This window comes from Dermacentor albipictus, chromosome 9 (assembly GCF_038994185.2).
Source record: "Dermacentor albipictus isolate Rhodes 1998 colony chromosome 9, USDA_Dalb.pri_finalv2, whole genome shotgun sequence".
NCBI lineage: Eukaryota > Metazoa > Arthropoda > Arachnida > Ixodida > Ixodidae > Dermacentor > Dermacentor albipictus.
The window spans coordinates 97,143,283-97,165,807 of NC_091829.1; the positions used below are offsets into that span (position 1 = coordinate 97,143,283).

Consider the following 22,525-nt stretch of genomic DNA (forward strand, 5'->3'; position numbering starts at 1 on the left):
GTCAAGTGCGTTGGCTTTTACAGACGACTCGTCGAAGGTTCCAGTGAAATTGCTGGTGCCCACGTGGCTTCCGGAAAGTACTACACAATTAGCGTTGCACATGCAATGAGGTTACAAATACTATGGTGCCATACCTCACGGCACTCTGATTTCCTCCTCACTCTTTCCTCATACTCTGCTCCTCCGCATTCAGCCTCATGCTTTCACTGTAGCCTCCTCCTCCTCCACCTTCCTTGTTGCACTCTCTTCTTTCATCTCCCACTGCACTCCGCGTTCGCTTTCACCTTCCGCTCGGTTACAAGGGACAACGCCAACGCTCACTGCAGGAACGGCCACCTAAGAGCTGCTCTCTAAAACATAGGCTTTAGTTGTTTGTTGTACACTACCTTTTGCATTTCTACACATTTAAAAGAAAGCCAATGTGGCAAGCTTTTTATTTCAATGGTTTGGTAATTAGTGGTACTTTGATGTACACGCTAAACCACCGTGTATAGTATACTAGGCTTTACAGTAGCAGGAGGAGGCAGCCCCTATTAAATATACTAAAAGGATGCTTTGGTTGTAGACAGTGGCCTCTACAGGCAATGAGGCTACAATTTGTGAATAACCACATTTGGCAAGACTGTGTGGATAGGTAAATCCATATGAAGAATGAATGCTCCTCACACAAAGCAACAACACTTTGACAAGCGTGAGAACAACATGATTTTATTTTGCGAAAATTTGTGCAATGAGTGCTGAACTAGTGAGTTTCTGTAACTTTACCTCTGTAGCCCTTTTTGGCAGTTCATTCTGTTAAAGCCCCTGAGGTAAAAGCACCTTAGAGCTTGAACTTCTACCCCTGCTTTGCCTAGTTCTGAATAATTTGGTGAGCATTAGGATTTGTCTAACACTCAAGTCTTGCGAGTGTAGCTTGCCCCGTCAGGTGATCCTCGGTGCTCAATTTGCAATGTCTGTCATTCCTTTGATGAGGGTGATCAAACTCAGTGTGACAAAAAAAAAACAGAATGGACAGACACACTGATTTCACTCTTCTTGAGCCTTGTGAAATGTGTTCCACTTCACTAAAACAATTACAAAAGAGACCCCTCTGCAGGTGACTCGCAATGTCCATTTGGTGACGGTGGCCACCCTTTTGCTGCTGCTCACAAACACAACACAACCGCAGACAGTCATGTTTCGTCTGGGTGTTCCTTTCACCCACCGCTATGCACCTAAGCCAGTCGAGTAGCCCTGACTGCGAGCTCAGCCAAACACCTGAAACATTGGAACATATATTACGCCCAGCATATGTGTTGGAGAGATGGCCACTGGACAGTTTCCCTGCCAGCATCAGCAAGTAACCACTACTGGAGAGCACTGTTCTCAGTTCATGGCCCGATCCTACAACTGTGAGGCAGACAACACAGGCACTGTTGGAGTTCTTGCATGTGAAGGGACTGGACGAGCGGCACTCCTCTTTTCCTCATCATTCATCCAAATACAGTACAATATATCCCTATAGTACAGTACATCCCTATACAGTGGAACCTCACTGATACGATCCTGTTAAATATGTTTTCCCGGCGCCAATATTCACGATCAAGAACACAAAGAATCACACAATACAGTTACGCTTATTTTTTACTGGTTCATATGTTTCCCGAAAACATTATCTTTCAGCACCAATGTTCAGGTGATCACCAAACTGCGATCGTGTGAGACGCTTTCTGGCCGCAAGGTCCCGTAAAAAACAAGAAAAGGCGTGAGGACCGCGCGATCGAGAACACTAGCCGCCTGCCACAGCAGTTTCCTCGCAATGCTCGCCGGCTCGTCGCACTTGACAACACTGGTGCACACCAAGTTTGTTGTTCCGTTACCAGAAAATCTCGTCCCAAGTCATTGCACACAGCATTCGCAGCGCTGTGAATCTATTGCTGCCGACCACATTGCGATATCCACGCTCACCTACCTATAATTGCTTCACAGTGCATGAGCTGTAGTGCCATTGGAAGCGTACTCCACACTTTTAATAGGTGATAACCCAAATGCACCGCCGTTCTCCGCTGCAGGTGGCGCAAAGGCAGCATCCTGTGCCGGTGTTGTCTACCAGCTCGATTTAATTTATATTTCCTGTCGCAGTCTTAAAACACTACAACTACGCACGTCTCGGGTCGCTTGGGCTCACAGGCATCGGCACCTGTCTCGTGCAGCAACGACTACCGTTGATGTGGACACGTCAAAACGTACTGCCAAAGTACCCCGCTCGAAGCAGCTGCTGACACAAACGTAAACTGGTCGAAGTCACGAAAAGGACAGCAGGCGTCTTGGACCGCCCGAACATCACCAGCTCAGCTCACGTCAGCCTCTTGTGCTGCAATGATTCCTGAAACGTTTCACGTTACATAGATGCTATCTACAGTTGAGTCTGTCAATTTGTTCACTGGCTTCCGATCATACGTCTACTCGGTTAGTACATTTTTTCCAGCGTTTTTTCCACAACGTATGAACGAGGTTCCAATGTACTTTCACTCCCCCTTCCCTTTGACCCAGTAGAGAGTAGCGGAGTAGAGTGCAGCAGCTCAGGTCTACCTCTGTGCCTTTCCTGCAAGCAAAATCTCTTGTCTATCTCTAATGTGATGAACATTATAATATATCTAATTTCCTGCAATCTCTTGATTTCCTCACATTTTTGTGAGCCTCTTAGAATGTAGCCTGGCTTGTAGACGAGTCACTTTCGTGTGGTTCTTTGTGTTGGCTTGCAATGTCTGTTATCCATTCAGCGAGGGCAATTACTTGAGTACTGTGCAAAAAAGTACAATGCAAACGGAGGTAACAACCTCACTGCTCTTGAGCAATGTGGAGTGGTTCTCACCTTACAAATTAGCTATGCAAGTTGCCCTCACTGCAGTCACATCACTGTTGCACATATATACACAGCACAAGCACAAATAGTAATCTTCGTCTCGTGTCTTTCGAGCACAATGGCATGTAGACAACCTCAGCCCACATCCAGAGGATTCCTGGCAGTCGGCTTGCAATGTCCGTTCTCTATTCAGCAAAGGTAGCAACAACGTCTCGTGGTTATGCACAGACGTTGCAGGCACTGGTGGCCAAGCTGGCAGAGAGATCTGGGGCGGCTGTCCTGGGTCAGTGGGGCGTCAACGGTTCGTCTTGCTCGGCTATCTGGTGAATGGTGACAATGGTACTTCCTGTGGCACTGCTATAGCTCTCATACGTTAGGACAACTTCGCAGAATGACATTAGAGCCTCAGGCTTGTGGTCGGCCTGCAAGGAGATGTGTACAAAGTGAACCATGAACGACTATAGACCTCTGACAAAAACTAACGAGCAAGCATAACTTCAGGATTACATGCCATTGGGCTAGTATAGCTGGTTTTTAGTGCACTGATGATTGGTTGATGAGTGAACAAAGGCTAGGATGTAGGAGGGTATGTAAACCCAGGATTTCTTATGCAGGTTGGTGAACTATAGCTATTTGAAGAGAGGCGCAAACTTGCACACACAGGGGAAGACTGACAACATGAATGCCTCTTGTCTGTCCTCCTCTGTGCTCATGTCAATTAGCACCCCTGTGCCTAGCAGTGCAACGCCAGAGCCACTGCGTCACCACAGCGGGCATGTCATGAGAGAGCTGGGGGGAGGCTCTACTGTAAGTCTCGACCTTGTGGGCTGTCCACTTCAGCCACCAACACCAATTGGCTGGAGCTGTACGTGTGAGCAGGAGGCAGACGGCTGCCTCGTTCTCGGTCACACCGCAGGCAAGGCAATCAGCACTTCAGCAGCAGTCAAAATCGACAGTCCACTAGGTGGATGCTTACAAAATGCACGCCAGGACCGTTTGTACTGCACGGAAGACAGATCACATTACACCGGGGCAGGGGAGCGGCCTCCCTTTGGTCAAAGCACGCCATCGTGTGCACTCTTTCCCAGGAAAACAGACAGGAATACAGACAGCTGAAAGCATGTGATGTGTCCTAATTGATGTGTCCATTACAAGATGCTTGCAATGCAACGAACTGAACCAACTATACCCAGTCAAAACAGGCAGGAAGTAGGAATGCAAGATGACAATGATTTTCGTACATAGACAAGATGTTCAAGTTACGATCATGTGAGAAGAATAAGAATGCCTGTGATGGGTCAAGTAATGCAGCTATAAATAGAGAAAGCTTCAAATAAAGAAAATAGAGAATTATGTCTTTAGTATTTGAGAAATAAATGCTACATTGTCAAATACATGCCACTGGACTTCATTTTCCAAGAACTGCAGCCATTTAATGCTTTTCTGTAGGAGTTTATCACTTGTAACGGTGCTCATGTTTCTGTGTTTAATGTAGGATTTCAATCTGGAACAAGGCACTAAACTAGAACATTGAAATGCGATAACCGATAAGGGGATCTTGGTTATGGCATTGTTGTTTGCAGGTGACATTGCAACAAGTTTCTTGAAAGTTATGAAAGCTGATCGTAAAGCTCTTCTTGCATGTAACCCTCATCCACAATTAATTTTATGGGTAATAAAGAAAGAATGAACAGTTCCAATTTTTACTGTGCTTTCCTATGTCCGATTGTCTGTTGGCTTCCTGTGGTTGTCATTAAAAATTGAGTGTCATGGTTCTTCTTGCTCACTGTAGAGTGAGGCTCCCAACTTTGGCTGCCTTGAGGTAGCATCATCATCATCAGCAGCAGCAGCCTTTGAAGGTCCACAGCAGGACAAAGGCCTCTTTCAGCGATCTCCGATTACCCTTGTCTTGTGCTAGCAGATTCCAGCCTGCCAATTTCTGAATTTCATTGCCCCACCTCACTTTCTGCCTTCCTCAATTGCGCTTCCCTTCCTTTGGCACTCATTCTGTAACTAATGGTCCACCAGTTATCTGACCTAAGCATTACGTGGCCTGTCCAGCTCCATTAAGTTAACTTAATGTCAACTAAGATATCAGCTATCCCCGTTTGCTCTCTGATCCACACCACTCTCTAACTGTCTCTTAACGTTACACCTAATATTTTTCGTTCAAACACTTCTTGTGTGGTCCTTGTTCCCTAGCTTCTTTGTTAACCTCCAAGTTTCTGCCCCATATGTTAGTACCAGTAGAATCATGAGTACTGTTAGTTATCATGTTAGTACTATTAGTAGCGGTAGCTCCCAGTCAGTATTTGGTAATGCCTGCTGTATGGACTCCAACCCATTTTTATTCTTCTGTAAACTTCCTTCTCATGATCAGGGAGCCTCGTAAGTAATTTACTTAGATAAACATACTCCTGCACAGACTCTACAAGCCAGCTGGTGATCATGAATTCCTGTTCTTTTGCCAGGCTATTGAATATTACTTTTGTCTTCCGCATATTAATCTTCAAACATACTCTCACACACTCTCAGTTAAGGTCCTCAATCGACCATTTATTGCAGTTCCTCCCCAGAGTTGCTGAACAGGACAATGTTATCTGCAAATCGAAGGTTATTGAGATATTCGTCGTCGATGCTCACTAAGCCTTCCCAGCCTAAAAGCTTGAATATACTTCTAAGCATGCAGTGAATAGGACTGGAGAGATCACATCTTCTTCCCTGAATTCTTTCTCGATTGTTAACTTCCTACTTTTCTTATGGAGAACCAAGGTAGCTGTGGAATCTTTGTAGATATTTCCTAAGATATTCATGCATGCCTCCTGTCCTTTTTGATTATGCCATTCCTCCATGACTGCTGTTCTCTCTATTGAATCAAGCGCCTTTTCATAATCTATGATTGCCATATAGAAAGGTTGATCGTACCCCACAGATTTCTCGGTTACCTGTTTGAAGACATGGACGTGATACATCGTAGAATATCCCTTCCTGAAGCCAGGCTGTTCTCTTGGTTGATTAGAGTCACATTTTGCCCTTATTCTATTAGTTGCATGTACAATGTTTTATTGACCAGCTGCCAACTCATAAGCTCGCCCACTACACGATGCCTGCAGTTTACTGGATGTGTGCCGCATCTGCTCTTGGTAGTGCCGGCTGACACTACTGCCATGGCCACAACATCAATACACGTACAGTTGGCCATAACAAGCTTACAAAACACAGGCTCCACAAAAAATTTGAATTTTAATGCTACCTGCATTCTCTGGAAACACTGCACACTTTTCAGTACATCCATCCATATCTAACTTCTGTCATGCCAGCCTGAGTCACTGGGGATGTGCATGAAGATGATGATGAATACAGTTTGAGGCCGTTGGGTACGTGCAACAGGGCACATATGACACTAGGCACGTGAACATTCTTGGCCAATCCTCCAGAATGTGCATGTGCAAGCAGAAAAAGAGGCAGGAGGTGAAGAAGTCGGCATCAAAAGCAGCAGCTGAGTGTGCAGGAAGGAGTGAAGTGAACCGAATGGGATCGAAGTGTGCATTGGACAAGAAGCGTTGTGTTGCAGAAAAGCAAAGAAGAAATCGGTGACAAAATTGAACCCTAGTTCGATTGGTAGCTCAATTGATAGAGGCCCGTTAGAAAAGAGGAGAAAGTTGGGCTAGTTGCTGCATGTTACAGGATTGAGACATCAAACAAGAACAACAAAGACACAAGACTTAAATGAGCACACGGGATACGACGCTACCATCATGTCGTGTGCTAGTTACAAAACGTCTCAATCTTTGGGTACATCACCGCACATGCGACGGTTTGATGCACACTGACAGCGTGTTATCTTTCCTTACACTTTCATTTCGCTTCACTTTATTAAAAGTGTAAGTCTGTAACAAAATTACGCTTTCAAGCTCATTCGCAATGAATTCTAGAGTAATGAAAAAAAAGTATAGTACATGAAAGACATGGAGTCCACGCAGCATGTGCATCCCATGGGAACACCTACCTCACTATGCTTGTTTATGGCTGCTTCCCCTCGGGTGACTTCTGGCCGCTTTTTTCGCCGTATTGAGCGTGAACCCTGGGCAAGATGTCGCAGAGGCCGTCACGACGTTTATTTGGCAAATCCCTTGATGCAGTGCATGCTTTAGAAAACAAGATGTGTAAGACGATGTTGCGCCCTTAAAAGTCTTACACAGCCAACGTTTTTCGCACAAACGTTCTGAGCAAACATGTAAATGTATGCCTCCACTGTGAAGGGATTACAACAATCTTAATTGAAAGTTGATGTCAGTGAAGAAAGGGAAAAAGAGGGAGAGAGAAAAGAAAAATCATAAATAGGGATGTTAGACAGGGAAGTAATCTGGTTTGCTACTCTGTGCAGGTGTATGGCAATACTATAGGGATGGAAATATAAAGGAAGTAAAAATTAGGGGTAGTTACAATGGCATGCAGTCACAATATTTCCCGTACATCTCTTGCTTATCTTATTTTTCCCCAAAAAATAAATTTGTAATAGTTTGCCTGATGTTGTTGCAATCACATAATAGGTTGCTCATTTTGAATGGGTATCAGATATGTACTTTGAATATGGTATTCATAATTTTTATGACTATCTTCCTTTGTTCGATGCCCATTGTATACCAGTGAATTTGTGTTTATCATAGCGTATGGTGTAGCTTAATATATATATATATATATATATATATATATATATATACATTTATTTATTTATTATGGGGTTTTACGTGCCAAAACCACTTTCTGATTATGAGGCATGCCGTAGTGGAGGACTCCGAAAATTTCGACCACCTGGGGTTCTTTAACATGCACCTAAATATAAGTACACGGGTGTTTTCGCATTTCGCCCCCATCGAAATGCGGCCGCCGTGGCCGGTATATATATATATATATATATAAAGTAACCTTGACAAATTCAGAACATGCTGATGCACCCGCAATCCAGTGGCAGCAGCCTAGAATTCTAAAGCACTACTTTAAAGAACTCGAGCAGAAGTAGTAGTATATCTATGTGGGCGTGTGACATGGTGCTTTAATATTTATTATGTGTCAAAATTACACCAGTGCAATTGTGAAAACAAGCTCTTCTTATAATGAATTAACACCAAGTAATATTAGTAAAATCTTTTTTATATTAACAGACTGCTTCCGGGTGTGATATTCTTGTATTGTACTGGGCAGGAATCACACTTTTTAACCAATTTTTTTTTGCAGCATTATACAGGGCATTTCAACAGTGAAACAGTACCAATAAGTAGAAAAAAATTGCACTCAAAACAAAATTCAAATTTTTGCTGCTTAAGATCCACAGTAGTGACATACATTAGGAATTGTGTGATAAATGCTAATAAACACTAACTAAATATTGCTCATTAAATTTTAATGAACAATGTTAGCACACATATTGTAATTGTAGAATTCAAGCTAGTGATTGCATGCCAAGAGCATGTCCACTTAATTGTTAGAAATTCTGAAATCAGCACCACTTTGGAGATAACCATCTTCAAAACTTTTTATGCATGGTTTTGTCCTGCAGTTTGTAAGGAAGGCTTGATAAGAAACTATGTACAAGTTGTGAAGAGAAATAAACACGCGAAGCATCTTGATTTTTCCCCCCTTTTCATGTTACTGTACCTGTTCTGTTTGTTGCTTGGGTGGCTGCGTGTTGTTTGCAAAGAGCGTGGGAATGGCATTCTGCTTCAGCTTTTTCCAGCCATCCGCTCGACGCTGCTCAAACTGTGATGGCTCAAAATGCAACTGCAACATTTAAGGCATGGCAATAATAAGCCTACGAGTTTAAGCATCCGCTTTTTCTTCATTCTAACAACAAATGTTTACAAAGGTGGTTAGAGTCAAAGCAAACAAAGCAACACAACAAAGCTTAAGTAAGAAATTCAATTTTTTCAAAAGCAGACACACTCGTCCTTCGCAGCTGTGTCAACACTGCTGTTTTCTGGCTTGTCAATGCATTTCAAACAGAATTGCAGTTTTCAATATTTACACAAAGACATCAATGGCAGTAATTCCTGGTGACAGAATCTCCCCTGGTGTGCCCGACAGTGTAGAGGTCTTGGCAGGGCTGGGAAAATGTGAGACTAATTGTCCGTCTTGCTCCATGGATGAGGTCCAGTAAAGCGCAATAGAATAACAAATTCACGTCAAGGGCAAATGGAAACAGAGGAGCGCCAATTGCAAAGGCACATCAAAAGCAAATCGAAATGGAGGAGCAGAAGTTGCAATAGTTGTAGCCATGCTACTAGGAAGAGAACAGCAACATTGCATATAGAGAAAACTCTGCGCTAATCTGAAGCTTTGCAAAACCAACACAGATCAACTACATGACACTGGCAACAACGCAAACAGAACTACAAGCTGCCAAGCAATAGAGTGGCTTCAAAACCAAGTTAGAACCGAATACAAAGCACATATCTATGCTGATAGTGAACTGATCGACAACTTGAAGCACAGACCATACGAGCTTCTCAAAGAGAAAGTTTCTGAGTTGAGGAAAAATTTATGTTTGCTAGGTTTCCACAGAACTCGCTTGCCATATTGGGTGTGCTGCACTTCAAGTTGTCAATTAATTTGCCCTCACTCTGTGATCTGCTAGCCTCCTGGTTGGCTAAGGTAGATCCCCAAACCAGGAAGAATTTTTCTTCAACTGAAAAAGTTATTTTTTTTAGAAACATATTGGATATACCTTTTCAGCATACGATGGCACTATGAAAGATGGAAGTGTGAAAGAAATAGTGTCCAACATGGACTGTACAAGAATTTCTTTCTTTTAAATTAATTATTATTAATTTGATTTCCTGTTACTGATTTTCATTTAACCGATAGTTTTACGTTCTACAGTGCTCAGTCATGGTAGATATTCTGAAATTTATTCTTCATAAAAGATTGGAATAATCCACCCATTTCTTGGCCAATCTCCCATAGCGGGCAAGAGCTACATGTTTGATAGGAAAGAACTGTATTCTAAGTAACTCCAGCTGTAAATAATGTAAATACATGCACTTTTGTTTTTCTTCCTTGGCTGTGACTATTTCTTTTACAAAACCTGCATGGGTTTTCTTTGTAGCTTAATTCGTGCTACTCTATGGTGCATCTCTCGATTCCTTTCGTAACTGAGAATTGAACAATAATCCAATCTATAGTTAATGCATATGCTACCCTGGCAGATCATGTATATAGTAACTCTAATCCATTCTTGAATTACTGTGTATGGCTTCTTTTTGGGAGCCATACACTGTAATGCAACTGGTACACTGTAGTAATGCTAGTCTAACCTCGATGCCAGCACCGCCGTTCAGGGTGGAGACAACCGAACGCTAGCGCTACGAACGCTAGCGCAGCCGATCCTGTGAAGCACACAGGATCGGCTGCGCTAGCGTTCGTAACGGCGCCGCGCCGTTCATGCTCTCGGCGCGCTTGGAGTGCTTTGATTTGAACTATCTTTTTATCAATATTGCACTGCGCATCTTTTTACTCATAATAGCCATTTTAACATCCGACGGTCGAAGACGTAATTGTACGAATTAATTTTAGGGCCCCGAGTGGTCGAGGTTGAACAATTAGTGTGCCGTCAGTTGGCTATCATTTTAAACAGGCTTCATTTTAAAGATCCGTTGCCCAGCAGGTGACACCGCTCTGTGCGAGTGAAAGAAATTGTTTTTTTATTCTTTTTCTGCGTGGTTTTTTGTTTTCCAATTCCTGCGCTTTGATAACAGCCGCTCGCGCGCGGCGGTTGGTTTTGCTCGCAAAGACAACCTGTCTGCTTTTTAATCTTTCAAAGTGTAACTGCGAGTTCCTCGCCTGTTTATTGCCCACAGGGGTGCAATTACATCTGTTTACAGGCTGGCGATACATACAAATGATGCCGCGTACACCAACGTTGCCACTGCGCCTGCGTTTTCTTTCACGAGGCCCACGAGAACTGATTGCACCTCATTGGCGGTGGCTAGGATAAACCACTACTGCAAGTTTTCCAGTCGTTTCATTTTTCTGACAGGTGCACAACCACCGAGCGTTCTTGCGTGCGCTCCTATGCAGACTTCGCTTGCGCTCTGGACATGCGCACCGGTTGTTCTGCTACGATTCCTCCGTTTGTGAAGCGCATTATATTTTTCATTGTGTTTATTTTATTCATGCCCATCTGTACTCATTTATAAACCATGCTTGTACACCTACACAATAAAGGGTGAATTTGAGCTCATTAACTGCAGTAATTCTTTTCTAACAGTTTTAAATCCGAAATAAAAGTAACAGACTGAAAATGTATGCTTTGTAAAAAAGACTCGACCAGCAAAGGTTTAGTAAAAAGCTGCAGTTTTGACGATGCCTGTGCATGCAATTCCTATTTTGCCTGCAAAATTGGGTGGTGATGGGCTAGGCTGTTGAAAATAACTGCTCCCTAAAGGTTGAGCTTCATTAGTGCTGCAGAAAAATATGTAACCTAGCTTGCCAACCTCACCCCATACAGGACAGCAAAGGCAAAAAAAAAACAGTGCAAATTATTTACTTAATTGTCAAGTGCAGTCGACCATGAAAAAATGCAAACTACAATACAAGTAAGCAAGACAGAGGGACAGATAAGTGGGGTATGTACAGTGGGGTTTAACCTTGAAAGGAAAGCATAAAAGCAAAGCATGAAAAAAGAATCAAATCTCCAAATAAGCGCGCAAGACATAGGGGCAAAAAGTTGCTACGTGCACTGTGGTACGTGTTACCTTTTCAACAAACATGAAAACAAAGCATGAAGAAAAGATGCAAACTACAAAATAAGCCAGCAAGTCAGTGGTAAAAAAGCAGCTATTTACGGAGTTATTTACTGATACAAAAATACTTGTAAAAAATAACCATTATTTACGGTGCTTAATTAACAGAATATGTTCATAAAAAAATGCTCGATTACCGAACCTCGCATGTTTCCAAACAACGCGTAGGCTACGACGGACGCCGAGCCAGAAAGCTCAGAAAAAATTTGACCCATAATGTGCGTTAGCTGCACGTTTACATGAGTACATCCTGCTTAGGTATTTAGCTCCGTCACAGAATAGCAACCACGATCGGGAATGAACATGCAGCGATAAGGTCTGCTTGCGAACAGCGTAGTGCAAATATGCCCGCGATCATAACATCGGCTACGTCGCTTTCGAATAGCACGATGCAATTATATACCAATAAAAAAAAAATCCTCTATGCACTTTGAAGTGAGAGCCGCAATTATCTACTGACATCTCAAAGAAAACCGCAAGGCTTCGAGTGGCACCAGCACAACAGCCACACTCTCCAGACGAAGCAGTGTGCCTTCAGTAGCAAATAACGAGCACTTAACTTTCGGTTCGTCTATTTTCGCTCAACGTAAAAGTAACTCTGCTGTCTAAACAACAGCGACGCGAACTTTGCAAAAGAGGCGCCAGTGCTTCCTGTGAAAATATAAAACAGGTGTGCGACGTTACGATTTTTTGCTAGTGTTAAATATTCCGCGAATAAAAATCACCCTCGTCCACTACTCGCGTAGAAAAGCTAAGTTCAAAACGAAAAACACGCTCGCGCCCGTAGTACGTATGCGCTGCTTATGCAGCAGCGGCGTACACGAGTTTGCTTTCATTGCAAAATACGGATCGAGATAAGACTCAACTGTTTTGCAACTCACCTCGCAGATATATGAGTGGTCAGTTGCGTTCCACCGATCCCGCTTTACTTGAGCTTCCCATTTCTTTCTTCGCTCCGAGTCCCGGGGGAAGCGAAAACAACGCAGGCCGTTACGTGTTGACCCGGGGCACCTTAGCACACAACAGCCCGTCATGATAGCTCAGTGGACTTGACAGCCAGTCGTGCAGACGAACACTGTCAAACAAGTTGAACCACCAGCGTGTGCCTCGAACAACGCAAGCTCAGCTGTAGCACCGATCAACTGCGACCACTCACACCACCCGCCGTGATTCAAAATGGCGTCGCAGCGAGAAAAAGACACATGACGGCCTGGGGGTGGTCAAAGGATGGTACCACTGGTACCACCCTGAACGGCGGCGCTGGCATCGTATCTAACCATTTTTTTTATCTAACCTAAAACCCCTTGATAATTTAAAGTAGCGACACTCTCCTTCTCGCGGCGCTGTCCTCCTCGATTCTCCTCGCCCGTCGGCTACGCACGGCACGCTTTTCCTCCTGGGCTCCCGCGGACCGTGTCAAAGGATGGTACCACTGGTACCACCCTGAACGGCGGCGCTGGCATCGTATCTAACCATTTTTTTTATCTAACCTAAAACCCCTTGATAATTTAAAGTAGCGACACTCTCCTTCTCGCGGCGCTGTCCTCCTCGATTCTCCTCGCCCGTCGGCTACGCACGGCACGCTTTTCCTCCTGGGCTCCCGCCCGCGGACGGGCCGCAGGGTTCTATGGAGGCGTGTTATTTCGGGCCAGTTGCGCGGCTGAGTGGGGTTGAAAATTTTGAGAAATGCTAATAACAGCATCGATAATGCTGGAGGCAACGTTTATGAGGAGGTTGGTTTTTTCTTAAAGCCATATGAACGGGGTATACCGATGTAAAGGGAGCTTTGAGGCGAGTTCTATACTCCAGACAATTTTTCTGCCACATGATCCGATGCTTTACTTCGTGCGTCTGATCTAGTATTGCTCGTGACACATCCTTTTGTGTGTGGCTTATTAGGCGAAAGCCTTAGACCTCTGTTTCAAGGTCCCGTTGTGAGCTACAGAAAATGTCACGTGACCGAAGGAAGGCGGGAAGCGAACTAAAGCATGTTCAGCCGCGTTAAGAGATGATTAATGATTAGTAAAGTAATTATTGATTAGTGGTTGGATTAAGATGAATTCGGGTGTATTAGGGAGGATTAAGGTGGATTAAAGTCGATGAAGGTGCATTAGGGTGGATTAACATGCATAAAGGAGGACTAGGGTGAATTAAGGTTGATGATGGTGAATTAGGGTGGATGAAGGTGCATTAAGGACGATTATAGTGGATTAACGTGCATGAAGAAGGATAAGGGTGGATTAAGAAGGATTAAGGTGCATTAGGGAGGATTATGGTGGGCCATGGTGAATTAAAGTGAATGAAGAAGGATTAGGGTATAATGAGGAGGATTAGAGTGGACAAAGGTAGATGAATGTAGATTCGGGTGGATTAAGACGATTATCGTGGATTAGGGTGGATTAAATTGAATGACGGAGTATTAGAGTTGATTAAGAAGGATTAAAGTGCATTAAGGAGGGTTAGAGTAGATTAAGGTCGATGAAGGTGGATTAGGGTGCATTAAGGAGTACTTTCGTGGATTATGAATGAAGGAGTATTAAGGTCGATGAATGTGGATTCGGTGGATTAATGTGCATTAGGAGGATTATGGTAGACTAATCGGTCTTAATACTCAATGAACCCTAATTCACCTGAGTCCACCCTAATGCTCCTTCATCCACCTTAATCCAGCTTAGTACTCATAATCCACCTTAATACAACCTAATCAACCTACATCGCCCCTAATGCACATTAGCCTACCCTATACGGTCTTAATCCTCCTTTATCAACCATAATCCATCATAACGCGCCTTAATCCTCCTTCAGCCCCCTTAATCCTTATTCATGCAAGTTAATCCACCTTAATCCGGCCTAATAGTCCTAATCTATCTTAATGCGCCCTAATCCACCTCTATCGAACATAATCCAGCTCGATGGTCCCTAATCCACCTTAATATACCCTAATCTATTCTAATCGGTCTTAATCCTCCTTTATCAATCCTAATTCACCTTAATCCAGATTATTCGACGTTAATCCTCCCTAATCCTTGTCAATGCACCCTAATCTACCCTTGTCTTAATACCCTTTCATCAGCCCTTCCCCCTAATCCACCATAATCCGCCTTAATCCTCCTCAACCCACCTTAATATTTGTTCATGCATCTTAATCCTTCTTAATGCACTCTAATCCACCTTAATCTTGTTTAATACACTCTTATCAACCTTAATCCTCCCTAATCCAGCTTATGTCAATCACTAATGATTCATTAATTAACTTGGGTAATCATTCTCTTATATAGGGGTGGACATGCTTTGGATCACTTCTGGCCTTCCCTGGGTCACGTGATACAGTTTACAACGCGACCTTGAAACATAGAGATCTAAAGGCTTTCGCCTTAAAACTTTAAAAAACTCGATGTTGACTAGCTAACGCTCATCACCTGCAATACCACGGGTATAATTGGCACTAATTTTTTCAGGGCGCAAAGCAGAATCTATAATGCTGCACTTCAGACTGAACAACAGTTAGCAACTTGCGAGGTGATGGAGCTGCCCCAGAATATTAAGCATACTGAGGACCGCAACAAAAACGATGGTGAGCAGGCCGGAAGAATGAAAAAAAAATTCAGCATTACGGGATGCTTTGCTACGAGCTATAAGACGCCTCAGCTGGCAAACAACGCTGTTCTATGTCGGAACAAAGTTATATTTCGGCCAATGTCATGCAGTCACTGCTTCCTGCGCAAGCCGTCACGCTTTCCTTGCGGTATCATAAGAACGGCATAACCATCTTCAGGCTTCTTGCTGCAGTTATATGCGCGATAGCCCGGCATGGCGCTAACACATAGAGCAGGAAACACAGCGTACAACGTTCGCTACGCCGAGCTAAAGCGTCGAGCCAGGCGTGCTCAGGAGGAAAATGGCGCGAACGAAAAAGAAAAACACAAGCAAAACTCAAGATCCGCGCGTTTCCAAGGGCAACGGCGGGGAGACCAATCGTCGTGCAGAAAAACGGGGGCAAAACTGGTTGCCGCGGGGGAACGCGCAAGGGGCGAGGAGGTCGCGCGGCGGCGGCAGAGTTCAAAGAGTGTCGCTACTTTCAAATTATCAAGGGACTTTAACCAGACCCGTGGCGCCACATCGGGCGACTGCGAGAACTTTTGAAAAGTGCCACTGAGCAATGGCCTGCCGGCGCTAGGTGCACGCACGTGGCAGCAGACGACCCCAAGTGGGGTTCGCTTTGAGCAATGGCCTCGCCTGACCTGTACGTCATCATACTAGGGGAATGAGGTGCGGAGACTGCATGAAGTTAAACGGACACAAACCGGGTGTATGCGGGGACTGTTGGTAGGTGCCCAGGCCACATTGCAGGTCATTCTTGTTACGTACTTCATTTAAATGGGCACGTGGTACTGCACAAATATTAAGAGCGCTTTCGTTTGAGGTTTATTAACTGTTTGAGCAGAGATGATCGGCAGGTACTAGTGTAAAATTTCACACACACGTTCATGACCCAAGTGTACGTTATTCACGTATCGGACATAACGCACAATCTTGGTGCTCAATACGCGAGCGTTCTTGCCTTCCGGTGCTACATGGGAACGCGGCTGCTGCGAGCGCGGGAAACCATTGTCGGACCGATAAAACAAACACGTTGGCATGAACGCGTGCGCACAGAGGCGGTATTTTCGGGCTATCACTTTCGGATATTTTTTTTTCATTTTCGTAATACATCGCGACACTATAGCCTACGCGTCGGTCGTCCTCGTCAATTAGGAAGTCTACTGGCAAATTCGGTTAATCGCACCGGTACGCGCGCACTAGAGCGACGATCGATGACAGGATGAGATTATACCTCAGAACGCTCCGGTGCGATCTGCCGAATTTGCCATAAATATATATGGCAATCGTCTACACGCGACAGCGCGCGTCTGGCACTGCAGTACGATTCCAACGTACTGCGTGACAACTAGCGTCCATGACACTGTGCCAAGAACGCTGTCCTGACGCATGTCTCGCTAAAGTGAAGGTATCTTTAATGGTATGTCCGATGGTTTCCCTGAGTAGCTTACCTCGCATATCTTGCTCGTGTCCTTCGCCTTCCAAAATGCGCGTTTCATTTGTACCTCCCATATCTTCCGGCGCTCTTTGTCACGAGGGAAGCGAAACATTCGATGTCCTTTTCGGCTAGATCCGGCGCACAGCGGCACGCAGCAACCAGTCATCGTTTGTGGGTGACGAGAGGCATACCACTATTAGGAAACAAACGGAAAATTTGCACAGCAACCGCTACACAGCACAGAAATCAACGCCCAGCTGCTTTCCACACGTGAACCAAGATGGCAGCGGCACTGAACGAAAACGAAAGCAGGAAAACAACATCTCATGCAAGATCAGCAAGTTGATCAAAGAAGTTCTGAGTTGTGCTCTGGCTTGATCGCAGTCGAAAACAAATGCGAGGATATTCTATCCTAATTAAGCACCGTACAGCTTTATCACTGTGGTAAAGCGAACATGTGCGTTACTTTTACATAGCCTTAGAGATCACCAAGCCGCGCTGTTCGAATGATAGCAGGTCGCTGGTAACCGTGAAATGCTCAATAAAGCATTCATATTTAAGTTTGGTGTGAATAAACATCTCTTTTTTGTGCTGCATAAATACAAATTACTTTCTTTTTGTTTTTTTTCTGTTAGTTTATTGGTTTGAACATTAGTGGCGTCACGGCATTTTATCATTATCACCATCAACACATCTGGAGATGTGTTGGAGACACGGAGGAAGGAAACTAAGGAGAGGCCCTACCCCCTCCGCGCGCTAGGAGAAAAGTGTGGCGAAAATGACGTAGAGGTGCTTAATTTTTTTGCTGCTTTTTTATTTCTTTTGCTGCATGGCCCCGCCTTTTGGGCCACAATGGCGGCGTTGTTCTGATTTTTTGAGCGCTCACACGTGTTGCTCTGGTAGGTTTCGTGCCGCGGCAAAGGCGCTGTGTGGGCGGGTTTGCGTTAGTCACCGTGTCTTGTTGCGCTGTGTTACCTGCACCGTGCTCTGCCGGATGTTGCGCGAGCGCGCGCGCTCCCCGCGTGAAACCACGCGCAGCGCGGCGTGGTTTCGCGAAAGATGTAAACATGAGAGGAGGGTGGCACAAAAGGCGGAGCATCGCCATAGCATCGCCATGAGCAGCGCCAACTTCCGGCTTCACTTTTGCTTCACAAAGAGTGACGTCAGGGCCTCTCCTTAGTTTCCTTCCTCCGTGGTTGGAGATTAAGAGAGAGCTCTTATTTGATAACTCGCGGGGCAGCTCACTATTATTCGAGGCTAGGACGGGGGTTTTGAGGACGAAAACATGCAGGGATAAATTTGAAGACGTGGACCTTCGGTGCGCAGCTTGCGGAGCCGAAATGGAGACCACTGAACATATAGTGCTGAGATGCACAGCCCTTCGCCCGACCCTGGCAGAGGGAACAGAGGCAGATATGGAAGGGGCATTAGGTTTTCCCGGGGAACGAAGGCAAATAGACGAGAAAAGAGTGGCAGTAACGAAGGGGAGGCTAGAGGATTGGTGGAGGAAGTCAAGGGATAGATAATAACATAAATCGGGGACCAAATGTTTCCTCTCCTGTTTTAGATAGTTATCTTGGGGGGGGGGAGAGGAGTAAAAACTAGGTTGAGAAAAAAAAGGATATAAAGATAGAAAAAAAAGAATAATAATAAAATAGGAGGGGGGAGCAAAAGGCTAGGTGGCGTTAGCCGCCGCCCGTTACAAAGGGTATAGCCGCCATCCATCCATCCATCCACCTCGGAGGTGTTTTTTGGCGTTCTGCTGGCGTTTTTCGTGCGTTGTGCAGTGCAGTTATATCATAAAATAAAGAACAACTTGTTATATATCTGTTCTATGGTGCAGTAACAAAGTTCTAATAGAGTTCTGTCCCGTGGCTTTAGCGGTCCAAGTACGCTGCGGCTTATGTGTTCGTCGTCGACGTTTCTCTTCGCACATCATTGACGTTGCCTGTTTCTCGTGCACACGTGTGTGTGTGCTGTGGACTCCCGCTAGCTTCGCACCAGACTCGAGTTCCACAGAGGCCGACCGAGGCAAGAGAAAATGGGCGACCGTTACAACATACACAGCCAGCTGGAGCATTTGCAGTCGAAGTACATCGGCACGGGCCACGCGGACACCGCCCGCTACGAGTGGCTCGTGAACCAACACCGAGACAGCTACGCCTCGTACCTGGGCCACTTCGACATGCTCAACTACTTCTCGGTCGTCGAGAACGAGACCAAGGCGCGCGTGCGATTCAACATCATGGAGAAGATGCTGCAGCCGTGCGGACCGCCCCCCGAGAAGGCCGAGGACTGAGCTCAGCCGCAGACTGCCAAGCTCGATCTGTAAATATGCATCCTGTCACGTCCACATCAACGCTTCGCCGCATCGTTAAAATAAACGATGAGCCTTTCGCACAGCTTGGTCGTATTCTTGCGATATACGGACACACCAGCCGCTTTCTTGGCGTTGGTTTCATGTCCGTCCCGGTCGTGGTAAGCTTGCTTTTTAAGCGGCGAGAGCGGACGCAACAGTGGCGTTCTGCGCGCGCCACATTACAACGTTCGCCTGACTCAAGCGACGCGACTTGCTGGTGCACTGGCACGTCAACGCAGAATACAAATGCACTTTGTAGCACGGACGCTGGCCAACACCCGATGCGTTCGTCTAACCACAGGTAAACGACGAATGCACCAGAGTGTCCCAGCAGCATTACGCAGTAGTCCTACTGAGGAGCTACCGCTTGACTTTGAAAGATCCTCGATGGTTTCTTGCTCCATTTTTCCGCGGCGTTCGGGAACTAGCTCTAAACATAGCTGTGAAGAAATTGTCGGCCGTGGAAGCCGCATTTCGATGGGGGCGAGGTTCAGGAAAAGCACACGGCCACTTTGGATCGCGATCGAGCACGATCCGGATCGAAATCAACTGCGGCTGGCTCGCCCCCGCAGCTCGCGCAAAAGAGCCAGTCGCGACTTGGACATTAAATCGCGATCGAAAGTGCGTCATGTGACACCCGTATTAGATTCAGGTGCACGCTAAGAAACTGCAGGTGGTCATAATCCGGAGCTTGGCACGACCCTTGACTCGCTGTGCAGTTTGTGGACGACCATACGATTGAATTTATCAGGCAGTTATAGGGCAGGGAGAACACAGCTACACAAGTTAAAAGAGATCTTTCATCAGCCAGTGAACTGGCAAAGAAGTCATGCAGGTCCTACACACAGTGTTGGAATCTATGGTGAATGTAAAGCGGTTGATCAAATACTATACAACAGGGCGATGTGCATAATAGTTTGTTTTCATCATATGCAGTATGGAATGTTTGTTTATGCACCGCACAGGTCACAACCTGAATGTCGTGCAATATTTACGTTCATGTACTACACTGTTCACTAGCTATGCCGAAAAGCAAACAACCAAAACACCCCGTGCTTGTCCCATTGAAACTTATGTGTCATGTAAAGCATTACACACCTACTTAAGGATACCATACTTTATGGTTGCTTCCTAATGGGAATCCTGAGTGCACTTTCTCGTCAGCCATACTACGTCATGAAAGGCTCACGCCTTCAGGCTTCGCCCCTGCCAAGATCCACAGCTCTGCTGAGGTTGTGTGTACAGCTACAAATACCAGAGAATGCGAAGAAATTGCATGTTCCTTCTGCCGCGTTTAGGCAGCTCACTTTTGTACCACATATTCACAATGTACAGTGACACTGTGCTCATCTGTACTAACAACTCAATTACATCATAAGCTGAGCTTCCACAATGAACTACTTGTGACACGGCAGTTCAAGCTAGACCATAAATCTGAGTCAGCTGTCAACAAACTAGTCGATACCTGGGAGGCAGTCAGATTTGTTTGTGACCAAAAGCCTCGTACTTGGACAGTGCCTTGCAACTGTAAGCCTGTGTTGCAAGTAATTGCATGCCCTCTGTGAGAACCATTGTTACTCCCTCTGCAGGCGATTAGCAGCGGCATCACAAGTAGGAATAGGCAGACGACTGGGCACAGGTGTGGCCTGAAGCAGCTAGCTGAGGTTCAGACCTGGAACTTCCACACACTTCTGCCCAACATGTGGAGGCCTGGCTATGCTGTGGGTCCGTATTGCAAACGAAACCTATAACTTCCAGAGGAGGTCAACCCAGCGCACCTCCGCCTACCTTCCTCCTCCAAGATGCTGCACCTTGTTTCTCATTCGCCCCATCGCTCAATGTCACCCAAACTTTCATCTAGGTTGCGTTGCTTTGCTGCGCGCTCAGCATGCTAGCTCGGAGCCTGCACCAATGAACTGTGAGTTGGCAGATGCCTGCCTTAACTCCCTACTGAACTTTTTCCAGCAGCATGAAGGCACAGAAGGATATTTAAGGTCATTAGGTGGGACGGCATTGTTTGTGGCTGCTCGCCGATTTGCACAGAAGTGCCAAATGTCCATTAAACTGAATGAAACCAAGCAAGAGTACCACTTGATGACAGTTTTCTGTTGCATTCAGCTAAATAAATGCTTTTTATGTCATTCTTTCCCCATTTTAAGTCTACTTCATTTACCATATTGAAGCAAGATGTTTGACATACTTGGCCATGTTGCCAATTATTCTTCTCATAAGACGAACAAGTTTTAATGATCCATTCGAATTCCATCTTAAAGGGATTCTACCGTATCTATGTCTTCAACTGTTTTCCTGCAACCTTTAATGATGGAAATCTTGAAAGTGGCATTCACCAGGTTTGAGTCCAGCTTAGCGCCTCACAGCCTACATCAGCAGCTGACAAAAAACAATTTTAACTGCACAACTAAAAAATAATTTTTGTGGTGCCCGTTATTTTTTTTAGTGCAAGAAAGTTTACCAGTCAGTGTCCAGCCATACAGTGGTAACATTGAAAACACTGTGGAACATCTTTAATGCGGTAGCATTCCAAGAATACTTCATGTACTTTCCAGCAGCGACTATGTATGTATGTTTGTGTCTATGCATCTAACCATTTTCCAGTCTACCTGGATAACTGGGTTGTCTGTGGTCGAATCGGTAGAGCATCAGGCTGCCGTGCTGGGGGAACAGGGTTTGAAACCAACTTTCAGACCAACATGTGGCACTGTCTACCTGTGTGCCACTCTTCAGCGAACCTCTTGGATGCTGAATGGGTCACTGGGAATGCGGGACTTGGTACGTGGCATAGGTACCGTTCTTCAGTGAACCTTTCACACTGGCTTGATGCACTGTGTGCATGTGCAACTCGGTTTTATTAGCGCAGGCAACGTTGTCTTTTTTTTTTTGGTAGCTGATGATGTAGGCTGCGAGACACTAAGTTGCACTTGAACCTCGTAAACACCGCTTTGAAGATTTCCGCCATTAAAGGAACTCTAAAAAGAAAAATAATTTGAGCTGCAATATAGTAAATTATCCCCCTACGATACCATGAACTGCTACTTGGCCAGGCCCCTGGCCGAACTGAGCAGCAGGCATCGGTGCAGCTGCCTTAACCGAATTCGCAGTTTGTCATGGTGGATACTTTTTTCTCAGAGAATGGAAAAACCAACTAAACGTTTATGCATTGTTTCTCATATCTAAGAATTAAGCTTGACTGGGCTCATCTCAACAGGTGTAGTTCAGGTAGCCCAAGCAAAGTGAGTGAATGTTCCACCTTCTTCCTTCTGAATTTGACTGTGCCTATTGATCTGTGCATTTGTGCATACTAAACTTTTTGGACTTCCAGCACATGCTCAGAGTCGCAAATTGCCAGGATCCAACACTTGTTTCAAAGATGTGAAATGACTATGAATGTTGCAGCCTCACAATGCCCTTCCTCACATCGTCCATATGAGCAGATGCGGCAGAGGCAGACACGACCACTGGCA

The 22,525-nt window shown here is 45.2% G+C and overlaps 2 protein-coding genes across 4 annotated transcripts; one reads left to right on the forward strand and one right to left on the reverse strand.

The window, feature by feature from the left end:
- Positions 1–692: 692 nt before the first annotated feature.
- LOC139049540 (THAP domain-containing protein 1-like) lies at positions 693–16,980 on the reverse strand. Of its 3 annotated transcripts, none has more exons than XR_011508380.1 (4): positions 12,528–13,010; positions 8,504–8,626; positions 6,855–6,993; positions 693–3,267 (listed from the first exon to the last, which is right to left on the reverse strand). XR_011508380.1 is itself a non-coding variant. In XM_070525083.1 (4 exons), the coding sequence occupies exons 1-4, from the start codon at positions 16,848–16,850 to the stop codon at positions 3,130–3,132; spliced, it is 489 nt and encodes a 162-aa protein (XP_070381184.1). In that variant the 5' UTR covers positions 16,851–16,980; the 3' UTR covers positions 693–3,129. The 3 variants fall into 3 exon arrangements, 2 of the variants coding, with proteins under 2 accessions (XP_070381184.1, XP_070381183.1); XM_070525083.1 differs by lacking the exon at positions 12,528–13,010 and adding an exon at positions 16,698–16,980 and having other exon boundaries at positions 6,855–6,929; XM_070525082.1 differs by having other exon boundaries at positions 6,855–6,929; positions 12,528–12,977.
- Positions 16,981–18,398: 1,418 nt separating this feature from the next.
- Positions 18,399–19,086, forward strand: LOC139049934 (splicing factor 3B subunit 5). Its single transcript, XM_070525825.1, has one exon. It carries the CDS (start codon positions 18,726–18,728, stop codon positions 18,981–18,983), a length of 258 nt encoding a protein of 85 aa, XP_070381926.1. The 5' UTR covers positions 18,399–18,725; the 3' UTR covers positions 18,984–19,086.
- Positions 19,087–22,525: the final 3,439 nt, after the last annotated feature.

Excerpts from the sequence above, each read along its gene's own strand:
- LOC139049540 (XM_070525083.1), bottom strand. The coding sequence starts at position 16,850 with ATGACTGGTTGCTGCGTGCCGCTGTGCGCCGGATCTAGCCGAAAAGGA. Across the intron at positions 8,627-16,697 it reads ACACGAGCAAGATATGCGAG|TTGCATTTTGAGCCATCACA; the intron begins GTAAGCTACTCA and ends TAAATGTTGCAG. Across the intron at positions 3,268-6,854 it reads CCATAAACAAGCATAGTGAG|GCCGACCACAAGCCTGAGGC; the intron begins GTAGGTGTTCCC and ends ATCTCCTTGCAG.
- LOC139049934 (XM_070525825.1), top strand. The coding sequence starts at position 18,726 with ATGGGCGACCGTTACAACATACACAGCCAGCTGGAGCATTTGCAGTCG.